Source organism: Pundamilia nyererei, unplaced genomic scaffold (genome assembly GCF_000239375.1).
Source record: "Pundamilia nyererei isolate P.nyererei 1_Seehausen unplaced genomic scaffold, PunNye1.0 scaffold00331, whole genome shotgun sequence".
NCBI classification, from domain to species: Eukaryota; Metazoa; Chordata; class Actinopteri; order Cichliformes; family Cichlidae; genus Pundamilia; species Pundamilia nyererei.
Window position 1 is genome coordinate 165,515 of NW_005187732.1, and position 11,758 is coordinate 177,272.

Below are 11,758 nucleotides of genomic sequence, written 5' to 3' on the forward strand. Positions count from 1 at the left end.
AGTGTAAGGGACAGCGGAGAGTGGTACCGTGGAGAGACAAGAGATATCAAGAGAGTGTGGAAGAATGAACACAGAGAAAGAGGGACATTTACACAGAAAACAAACACACAGCTGAGAGAAACACAGGGATTAGCATGGCTGGTGATGGAAAATATTAACTGGATAACCCAGTGTGTAGCGAGTGTGAGCGTGTATGACCCGTGTTGAAATTTGAGCATGCCCAGCCGCCTCTCTGCATGTGAGTGGATGTATTTGTGCATATGTAAGCCTATTAGGAGGTGAACGCGAGGACCATATAGTGCTACTAAGAGTTAATATTCCATCACAAGTCTCTAATCTCCTTAGAGGGGAGGAAAAGAAAGAAATAAGAAGAAAGATTAATATAAGGACAAGAAGAGGGGGGGGGGGGAAAGGAAGCTCGAATAAAGCAAAGGAAGGAGGTGCCAAGAAAATGTGAGCGACTCCAGAGGGAGGCTCAGCAGCAGATAAAAGAAGCCAAATTAAGGAAATTAGAAAAGGACAGAAAGAGGGGGGGTGGTGTGGGTAGGGTATAACAAGTATAAAAGCCCAAACTTCAAAGCATTAGTGATGATCAAATAAAGTAACTTTAAAATCAAAGCAGATGACAACCACTGAGTTAGCAGAGCCTACCATAGTTAACAGACCCACAGTACTAAAAAAGCAATGCTGTCTCAAATGAGCGTTTCCAACAGTGAACGCAGAGGAGACTTGATTTTACAGCCTCTACTTGGATTCAACTGAATCTGCCACACTGTAGGTGGTGCGCCACGTTGGGAACAATGGGGTCATTTGAGACGGACACATGAACAGGTAAACAAAGCAGTATGAACCATGACCATGAATGCTGCGTCCTAGTAGGGATTATGGTTTGGTTTTATGTTTAATGCTCATGAAAAAGCCCACAAAGCACATGGCTGGGTTAAGCATGAGTGATGTGCGTATAGCTGTATGCGGGGACGTGTTATGAGCTGCTTGACACCAGAAGTTAGCACGCGCAGAACCGTCAGAGGGCGACAAGATTTGGACCGTTCTTTTAAAAACCGAAAGGGGATCCAGGATGAGAGGAGAGCCGGGAGGATGAATCACACGCAGAAAGTTTAAAATGAGAAATTAGAAAGTGGAAAATAGGGGGAATACTCCATAAAACTCCACAGTAGCTCATTTCAGTGAACAAGGAGGGGGGAAAAAGATGGAAGCTTGACTTAAGGCTAAAGAAAATCAATTATTTAACTTAAATGCTGCTTTTAGCCATCTGTGATTTTATAGGATTAATGTCACTTCTGCACCTTCTTTTACCTGGGTGCAGCATGGGTGTGACACCTGAAGGGACTCTGGAGGGACTTATAGGTGTCACACTTCTATTGTGCGTTTTTATAGAGTTTGAAGATCGCGTACGTAAACCTGCACACTTGGATGCTTCCACGTCAGGGCTTTCTCCCGGCCTCCATCAGGCCATCACGAGTAATCTGTAATCTTCTGGAGGTTTGGCCTAAATTCCCGAGAGAGCCCGATTTCCATGTCCAGCAGAGCTCACCCCACCCTGGGGGAAGGCTGCGGGCCTCCCTGAGCCAGCTGGCAGAGCTCTGGAGAGTACCAGCCAAGGTCTGGGATTCAGTCACTGAGACAGCTGTGGGGCTGCTTCATTCACAAACCATGGTGAGTGTGTGTTTGTATTATGTGTATATGAGTGAAGACGCGGCGCTGCCTCAAAGCAACTAGTTGGGCTTTGAATGACGAGAAAGAGTGCCTGTGAGAACGCCTGAGTGGCTGCGTTTGCCCTTGTCTTCTCTCATTTGTAATTCTGTGTGTGTATTTAGTGTGCGTGCGTTTGCGTACCTGTCTTTGCCGTTCTGAATGCTCTGGTCGAGAGTGGCTCTGTCGGTCAGAGGAGAATTCCGACTGCGGCCGGTACCGGTGGACAGGATGCTATTCTGAAAAGGAGGAGCATCAAAATAGAAATGTTAGAAAAAAGGGACAAAGGTTTGATTAAGGGTTGATGACCCCACCAAGGTATCCAGGGAACAGCCTTTCAGCAAACTTCTCAATGGAAAAAGGACAAGCAGCTTAAACAACCTAATATGAATGAAAAACCGCCGTAATTAGCGCTCAAGAGAATTTCCCGGATCAAATTAATTTTCATGCACCCTCGTCAAAATTATCTGTGAATGACACAAGAAAAACCCCCAATTCATTTTCACCTTGCCATGTTGAATAGTCATTTGAAACCTCTCCACTCCCACGTGTGCACTTTCCATGAGAATGACAGTTAAGCTCTGCACAGCTTGAGGTTGGGCAGAGCTATAATACATGTCTGTTATGTCACCAAGAGGTCTGTCCAGGGGCTTTAAACCAAAACGGGTGGACATGAAATTTCCTAAAATATTTTTCATATGCACACTCGACCTTTACAGTTACGTTTTAGTTTAATGGTAGGCGTCAAATACAGATCCCTGTCAGGCACTTCCTGTGTCAGATGTTAAGGTTATAAGACTCCCTCAGGGTTCTGCCAATTGATGCCAACTGAGCAGATGAGAGCAGGTGACTGCACTTAAGGCATGTGACACGTGCTTATGTCATTAAATGAACGAAGATGTAACCAATCCGGGCGGATGTGCTGTGGAATGCATGTTCTCTTTGTTCAGGGTTGTGTGAGTAACCGGAAAGACGAGCTTCTGAGCTCTCTTCTCGGAGGCATGAGCCCGGCACAAGGCTGTGAAACATCGAGTTCTTCACCAGGTTTGTGGACGCTGCTCTCATCCCTGGTGAGGCGTTTTGGGTGTATATAACTTAAAGATAAAGGCCTTATCTAACCATCTTCTAATGTAAAAGCAACTACATAGCACGGCAGTGTAACAGCTCCACACCCGCACAGTTTCACTTTCGCAGAGCAGTTAAAATGTTCATAGTTTAAAGGCCACTTGTTTTTATTTAGTTTGATAATTAACTAGGAATTATTTTGATCTTTGGACCACAGCATGTGAGTAATTATGGCTGATGACAGCATACACTAAATGGCAAAAATTACAGCTCTGCAGACGCAGCAGTTACTTGTGCGCATGTTTGGGAATTTGTGTGTGTACCAAGCGATGACGCAAATACAACCCTTTGTGTTTTTGATACGGCTTAAATGCAAATATATCAGCAGCATGGGTATTAGGTCTCACGGTGGAGGGTGTGCCACTCTTCTTGCGGTCGGACGAGGCCAGAGGACTGGCCGGCACCTTGGTGGTGGAGCTGCCTGATGAACCCTTCCTCCCAGAATCCTCCCCTGCTGACCGGTTGTCTGTCTGACCTCCCCTTTTGGAGTAGGAGGAGCCTGGGGAAAAAAAAAAAAAAAAAAAAAAAAAAAAAAAAGGAAGTCAGTGCGTCAGACCAGCACTTAATAGGCTTGAACCTTGGACCTTTCTTCTGCTTTGTCTGCTGGTTTGTCACTTCCTTTTTTACTTTAATCAATCAAGAAGCAGTCATAGCAAGCCCTCTACTCATGCACTCACTCTTCTACTTCCTTCGCTTAACCTTCTCTTCCTTCTTAACCTTTATTCCAGCCTAAATCTTATCCTCGTCTTGATCTTCCATGTCTACAACACAACTACAACTATGTCTCCAGTGTTCCCGTTCCCCTTCAACACACACCAATCTCACCCTGGTCGGTGGTTCGGCGGTTCTGAGGCTTCTGGTTGGATGACACGCTGCGCTGTACCTTAAAGAGAGAAAAGATACACAAAAGGTCAGAGCAGCATTTAACATGCTTAAATACACAATGGGATAGTTTAATGTAGAAGCCATGACCTATGTGTATGATTAAGAACCTCAAACATCAAGAGCTTTTGCTACATGTGTGTGGTCAAGTCAGTGTATCTGTGTCGCTTGCTGGAGTTGGGGAAACCTCATTAAGCGCTAGCTGAAGACATTATGTGTTCTCATTATACCTTATGAAGCGGGGGGGGAGCATTTATGTTGCTTACATCACTTCCCGGCCGAGGTTTGATGCCACCTTCATCAAGCTGAGGGAAAAACCAAAACAGACGTCTTAATACAAGAGAGAAAGAAACTGGTATAGGTCACGTAAACAGAAAGGACTAAAAAAAATAATCATATACATATTATTAAAAAGAAGATATCTAAAGATAGAGTCACTTCTTCATAAAGGACAGCTCAGCTCTGACAAACAGCACCTTGCATAGTTATTATGACTCTGGTATTACAGGGTGAAGCATGATTTAAAAAAAAACCTGAGTAACCTCAGAGTTCCTATAGTCCAGAAGCAGGTATGTGGCCATCACGTCGTTGTACTTCTGGTTCACCAGCGAGTCCTGGATCTCCTCCTGAGAGAATCCCATCTGCAGCATGATGTCTGCACATACAGTAAAACCATGTTATAAATAGAACGGTGAGCTGACACCAACTTTATATAACTCCTTAAGATTAAAAAAAGAAGAAGAAGAGAAAGAGAATGTATACAGGCTTAGGTGTGGCTGTGTGTGATGAAGAAAAAGGGGTTTAGAGAGTCATCTTTTTTCTTTTTCTTTTTCTTGCCTACCTGTCCTCCTGGGGTCCTTATAATCTGGCTGAGGTTCGATGTAGGGTTTGAGTTCCTCTTCCTCATAGCCCACATTCATCCACCGGTCTCTCATTATCTGCTGCTGGTAGAAAGCCAAACAAACAGATAAAGGGAGGCATGAGTTGGCAAAAAGGACAAATGGGCAGAAAGAAGTGTGGGGAAGGATGAAAGATGAACAGAGTAGTAGTAGTTCACCCATACTTTTCTCCTGGGAAACTAACGGTGTCACAATTCAGATACTACACTGACAGAAGCATTTAGACTTTAAGGATGAAGCCCACAATATCGCTCATACGCTGCAGAGTCCACGATGATGAAAATGGACATTATATAAAGACTGTATGTCTGATAAAAGCTGAGCGCAATCACAGCAGGGTTCAGTTAAGAGTTATTGATCCAATGGCTTCTTAAAGCAGAATAGACTGTACGTTCATTGTTTGAGCGAGATGCACTTTGCCGATTGAAACAAGTGCGTACAATCTTAAGTGGGTTTAAACGAACAGGCACATGACTCATTTTTAAAAAACATTAAACTGAATTTATGGGGTTGTTTTAGCACGACCAATCAAGGATCGGGAATAACTACATACGCTGACAAAACCTACAACCTGACAAGCCAATGCAAGCAGCAACACTCCCCCCCCTCCCTGTCACCTTAGTAATATTTTTCATCCGAGCAAGTTACCTTCCATCCACATTCAGCGCAACCAAATTAAATTACTCTTAACAGGTATTTACTAAGTCTTTAAAAAGCACTTTGCACCTCAGCAACAAACTCACATATGGCTGATGAAGCAAGTCTAACTTTACAGTCTTATACGGGCTGTAAACACCATTCTTAGCAACGAGCTACATTCAAAACATCTGCAGGACTCATGCAGTTACATATAGGTGGCTGAAATGATCGTTTCATTCACAAGGAAACAAATGCAGTAACTGAATTAAAGGCATTTTGTGACTTGTGTGTGTGCGTGTGGCACTGCTGTGCGTTATACCTCGAGGCTGCCTCTTTTTGAAGGGTTCAGGATGAGGAACTTTTTGAGCAGGTTCTCACAGTCGGTGGACATATAGAAAGGAATCCTGTATTTACCACGTAGCACGCGCTCTCTCAGTTCCTGGAGATGGACAGGTATATGAAGAGTCAACAGTAAGCGCAAACAATCAGCAATTTTAAACACAAACACACACAGCTTTGCTTTGAAAATAAATTTGGGCAAAGCAAAGCAACTAAACATCCAAAGGTTTATGTAAAGATTAAACACTTTATGATGCGAGTGAAGAGGAAATCTCATCAGTATTCTCCTACCTCAATCAGATATGGCTCCACATAGCCAAGCTAAACATTATCTATGCTTACAAATGAATTACAGTTTTATTAAACAGGAACCATATTCATATAAGCTGGTTAGCATTTCAAAAAGCTCTGATTCAATCAGAGCTGCAGCACAGGACGTGGGTGATATAAGCATTAAATGAAATTCACTGACTTGTGGGTATTTCTTTAGCTTTAATACGAGAACGCACTTCCAGTTCCCAGGCACAGAGTAACATCGCAATTTAACTTTTTTTTTTTTTAAATCACCACCGTTCAGCTCATTTATCAACTTTCATGTGCTCAGACACGGAGCAGGTTAATGCACGTAGTAACGCTTGTTAACACAGCTGTAATGAATGTGCTTATTCTGTCAAGCACTGCATTTTCATAAAACTCAATAGGAGGTAGAGCAAAAGGCATGCTCAGTAAGCCTAGATTACATTTCTCTGGCATTTTAATATCAATACCATCACATTCAATGTCATATCGCCCACCCAAAATGTGTCTGCACTTCCAGAATGACTCATGTGGGTACTGACTGAATGCACAGTGTGATAGGTGGTGTGAATGATTGGTAGCAAAAGCAGTTCAGGAAACATTAAATCTCTCTTTAAACACCGAACACATATCATCAACAAATGCAAATTTGGAAAGTCAATACAGGCAGAGAGATAATAACTTTCACCCATTCTAGAGTTCAATTTCTGCATTCTGCAGGAAGAGGGAACAGAAACCAGCATGACAAATACTACAACCACCCACAGAATACAGACTTCCACTTATGTAATGCGTGCACGCACACACACACACACACACACACACACACACACACTCTCATCCTTCCGACCTTGAGGTTTTGTCCATCGAAGGGCAGCGAGCCGCTGACCAGTGTGTAGAGGATCACTCCGAGGCTCCAGACATCCACCTCAGGCCCGTCGTACTTCTTGCCCTGGAAGAGCTCTGGAGCTGCGTAGGGCGGGGAGCCACAGAACGTGTCCAGCTTGTTCCCCAGAGTAAATTCATTACTGAAGCCAAAGTCGGCTATTTTGATGTTCATGTCTGCATCCAGCAGCAAGTTCTCTGCCTGCAGACAAACGGCGAGGAGAGAGGTCAGAAGAAGGGGCATTTACTATGTTCAAAATACAGGAGCACAAATAAAGAGGAGGAAAGAAACCACGCCATACCAAACGTGCCAAAAAATGAAAAACAATTAAGATCTGCTTTGTGGGCTCATCAGATCAGAGGCACAAAAAGTATAAATCTGAGCTGCAAGAAACTGACTAGCTTGGGATCAAATGTAACATGATCTGACATGCAAATGGCTTTGTAGGTAGCACATTCATGGTACAGATGGATTTCTAAAACACTTTTCTTTGGGTTAAAATAAACAGCTGTGTGGGAAAGAGAGCTTTCACACGAATCGTCTGTGCCGTTCAAGCAGCGCACAATGGGTAAACGTGAGAGACCACAGTTTTTTCCTGCGTGTTTGTATCTTTAAGCTTGAAGTGAACCAGTGAGCAAGGAGGCTGGGGTTGCCTAGCAACAGGTCCGCTCTCCTTTTCACTTGCTCTGAATACTTTGCAGCTTCTGTGCGTTTGAGTGTGTGAGAGTGTGCATGCACACATTAAATACAATACTGACATCATCTCTAACCTCTGAGCTAAAAAAAATTTAAAAAAGGAACATCACAGGTATTTAATGACTTGTTGTTGATATTAATCACCTGTTAGTCATCCACATCAACCTTATTATCTCTCATGAAAAGAAGCAGAGATACAGTAGAGCATGACATCAACGATACAGTATTCATTTATTTATTTATTTTTAGTCTTGGCACTCAAATGGGGTCATTTTAGTCTCCGTGTGAAAATGCACACTCATCAAAATTTGCTCTCACTGTAAGACCAAACAGCAGCCCTGAAAAATGAAGCCATGGCATTAGTGCCTAAACCTGCAGTTCATCTTGTGGCCACTTGAGGCTGGCTCTAAAAGTAGGTCAATCTAAGTATGAGGGTCTAAGATCAACATGTTTACAACCTTGCCAACCAATTTACTTATGGCCAAATATGGGTGATACCAGCAGGTCTACAGCCACCCTTTTTGGAGCACTTCTTAGAAATAAGCCTGTGCTCGATTTTTATTTTATTTTACAACCCTCAGATCAACAGTGATTGTGTTAATGTGAAGGAAGGCAAGCATTATGATAAGCCTTCTGTCTCAAACAGAAACGGCTTACTTCTAAGCCTGCCTTTTATTGTGTGTGTGTGTGTTTTAAATGACAACCATTAGTAACTGTTATCCGTAGGAAATCCAACCTTGCTAAAAGCTGCTAAAATGTCATTGAAAACCCAAAATAGACTAGAAACAACTTTGAAATAGGAGGTTTCTGTCCCACTAATCATGATAATGTGTTGACTACAGGTCTGTCTGGTGGGACAATAAGAGGATTTACAACTCTGAATAATACTATGAACCAAACTGACCCAGAGGCCTTGGATCTGTGTGTGCATAATGTGCGCTTTGGTTTTTGGGATAATGAGCTGGCAGAAAGGAAAAATAACAAAAAACAACAAAACGATGACATAGGAGGAGAAATGTATACAATGCATGTTTGCGTTTAACAGACTTTGTGAATATCGTCTGGGTGACTCGTTTGCGGAGGTGGGATTTCAGCTCAAAGAGCCAATTGTATGAAGATTAAATGTGGAGGTGAGGAGAGGGGAGGAGGTTGCTTTGACACCAACTCTAATTCAATAATGCCTTCGAGTGTGTTCTCACCTTGAGGTCTCTGTGTACTATACACTTCTGATGGCAATACTGCACAGCTGACACAATCTGGAGAGTGACAAAGTGAGCGAGAGAGGGAACGGGGAGAAGCAGGGGAGAGGAGGGATGACAGGATGGAGAGGTTCAAACAGTGAGCTCTTCATTAGGAGTTCATCCAAAAAGCTATTTCGGGATAGAGCTAGTGATGCAAGACTTAGTACAAACTGTACACTCTTAATATCAGTCCAAACTGGCTTGAAACATACGACGCTTACAAAGTTGGACTAGTTTCTGTGAAAGGAGGGGGGGAAAAGCCGTTTTCAACCCAACACACCTGTCTGAATTTGGCACGGGCTTCCTTCTCCTTCATCCTGCCATGAGCCACCAAGTAATCAAAGACCTCTCCTGGGAGACGACAGAAAGAGGAGGAGAGCAGATTTAGTGCTGGAACTGGATACCTGCCTCCAGAATAAAGGGTCAGGAGTACTGAACTGAACGTTGTCATTTAGGAGTTTATTACTGATACTCTGTTTTATTACAGACTTTACTTATAATGATACAACAGCAGTACCAAAATAAATAAATAACAATCTGGTCACCACGTTGACTCAATAACATAAATAGATTATTATAAAAACATTTACAGTGGCATTCATTTTCAGCAAATTTATCAATAATAAAGCTCTTTGCAAATGATCCTGCTTATAAAGGTCTTTATTTTTTTCCTTTACTTATGGTCTATCACAGAATGACAACTTTTAGGGGGAATCATTTCACAGTGACACGCACTTACCTCCACTAGCGTACTCCATTACCAGGTACAAAGTCTTCTCTGTTTCTATCACCTCAAAGAGCTTGACTGCAGGTGGAAAGAGAAAGGCAAAGCAAGAGGAATGGAGGAGGAGGGAGTGATGGGGCAAGGGAATAAGAAGAGAACAAAGGGAGAAGCAGAGCAAAGAGCAAGAATGAAAGCAAAAAGGGGTAAAAAAACCAAAAACAAATAGCAGGATTAACATTATCTGGCTACATGGCCTTAAAAACACTGGCTCCCAGCAAGTGACGACACACTTGAACCTCATGTTTCAGGGTGACTCACCTATGTTGGGATGATTCAACATCTTCATGATCCTCACCTCCCGGAAGAGCTGTGAGAAACGAGACAGACCGTCAAACACGCCATCAGACTGCAGAGGGAGTTGTTCTTGTTGTGACACTCATTTATACGGTCATTTCTCCAGTGTAAATGTCTATCACTTGATTATGTGCATTTGCTCCAAATGACAGGGAGCGAAAACAAACGCCAGTATTGTAATTTCTGTGTGATTACAAAGACTCCAGAGTCTCTGTTTGTGGTAGGTAAATTGACACTGACACACAACCACTCACTTCCTGTTCAAGAGGAGGAAGGAAAACAAAAACAGTTAGTGATGATATACCAACAGAGATCAAAGTAACTCAGCTACCAATCTAAAGTCTGGTGCAATTTAGAATTGCATAATTGAACAAAAATGAGATAAAGGCGACTATTTAGCGTTTTCTAGACAAGCACTTCCTGCAGGTAACATCTGAACATATCAGCTCAATAACTTTTCTGTTAAAGTCAGAACCGTAATCTTTCTAGATCAGACCCAATAACACTTCTGTCCGTTTCCGCACGGCCAAATTGATCGTTTTAACAGCTGCTGGTTCCAGATGTTTCTCAAACTCTTTCATGTGAGTTTATTACATGCCTCCAGCATCGTGCAGCAGCAGTATCTATTCATAAGCTTCTCCAAAATGAGAGATTGTGTTCTCTACAGAGGCACAGTTTATAAGCTGTAATAACCTGCATTCCCATAAATGCATAAAGGGAGTATGGCCTTTTTAATAACCACAATAGCCAAGTATCAAAACACAGACCCCAAATTTTAAAAGGTTCTGAGTCCATGTATTAGACTGTAGTGTTAAATCGTGCATGTAGTATAAAACATTGCATATTTCATATCAGGAAAGGGCGTAAAGATGCGCTGCTCCCTGCTCATTATATTTCTTCTGAGTCAGCAGATAAGGTCAAGCGAGGCCGACTGAGCACTTTATGGGCACATTAACTATTTATCCATATAAAAACTGTGCAAACCAGGAACTATTAAAGTTACCAACAGCCCTAAATGCACCACTAAAGCAGCATCTCAGTGCAAAATATTTATTGCTTTGTTACAAGTGTTACCTTCTTCAAAGACTGCTGTCCTTGAGCGTAATCTAAAAACGACATCAAAACATTAAAGCTGAGTTTATGCTTATGTTAACATGAAAGCGGCTACACTGTTGCACCTATTGTGTGCTATGCAGCTAGAAAAAAAAAATACACAAAAATACAGCCTCTTAGTTTGGATTGCAATCCAAACTAACTTGTATTAACTGTTTGATAACCCAAATAAAACTGATAAATGAGCCACATTGCACTGGAGTGCAAACGTGTACTAATCCGCCACATTATATAGTCCACAGCAAACATATTTAAATCTTAAACTGCTTGGCTTTTTTTTTTTTTTAGATTTAGAGACTTCAGACTGATGTATTCTTAGTTCGGCCTTTATATAAATCAATGTTTAAAAAAGAAAAAGAAAGAAAAAGACACTTCAAGATATGATAGCGTATTTTAACTAGCATTCTCTGCCAATTCCTGTTCTAACTTCCGTGTGACCTTTTCCCTTCGTCTTTACATTTCCTTATCATCTGTGCGTCGGCGTTTATAGAAGTACATACTCTATGTTATATATATGTCTGTGGAGTGGTTGGTGTGTGCGTTCAGTGTGCACGTATACATGGTTAGACAGTGTGTGCGTGTAAGTGGACAGACCCCACCCTGCCACGATCAAAGGAAGTAATTGCAGCTTGTTTCCTGTAATTAAAACTCTCTCCGAAAACTAGACCACTTCAGAAAGCCAGAGAGAGCGAGGGAGAACGAGAGAAAAAGACACTTGGGGCAGGGAGAGTGGCTTAAAATGACTTCTGAGAAAAGGGATGAGAAGGACTGAGGTTTAAATTCTGTGCTGGGAGTGTGTGTGTGTGTGTGTGTGTGTGTGTGTGTGTGTGTGTGTGTGTGTGTGTGTGTG

General features: G+C 42.3%; 1 protein-coding gene across 1 annotated transcript in view; it reads right to left on the minus strand.

Moving 5' to 3' along the window:
• The window catches only part of mark2b (MAP/microtubule affinity-regulating kinase 2b), a 23,780-nt gene extending 13,378 nt beyond the window's left edge, over positions 1-10,402 (minus strand). Inside the window, exons 1-13 of the mRNA XM_013915613.1 lie at positions 10,390-10,402; positions 9,760-9,876; positions 9,457-9,522; positions 8,998-9,068; positions 8,676-8,732; positions 6,745-6,981; positions 5,578-5,697; positions 4,562-4,664; positions 4,263-4,375; positions 3,951-4,025; positions 3,664-3,721; positions 3,186-3,337; positions 1,858-1,952 (exon numbers count right to left, since the gene is read on the minus strand). Of these exons, the coding sequence (XP_013771067.1) occupies positions 1,858-1,952; positions 3,186-3,337; positions 3,664-3,721; positions 3,951-4,025; positions 4,263-4,375; positions 4,562-4,664; positions 5,578-5,697; positions 6,745-6,981; positions 8,676-8,732; positions 8,998-9,068; positions 9,457-9,522; positions 9,760-9,876; positions 10,390-10,402 (1,277 nt within the window). The remainder of the gene's footprint in view (positions 1-1,857; positions 1,953-3,185; positions 3,338-3,663; positions 3,722-3,950; positions 4,026-4,262; positions 4,376-4,561; positions 4,665-5,577; positions 5,698-6,744; positions 6,982-8,675; positions 8,733-8,997; positions 9,069-9,456; positions 9,523-9,759; positions 9,877-10,389) is intronic.
• Positions 10,403-11,758: the final 1,356 nt, after the last annotated feature.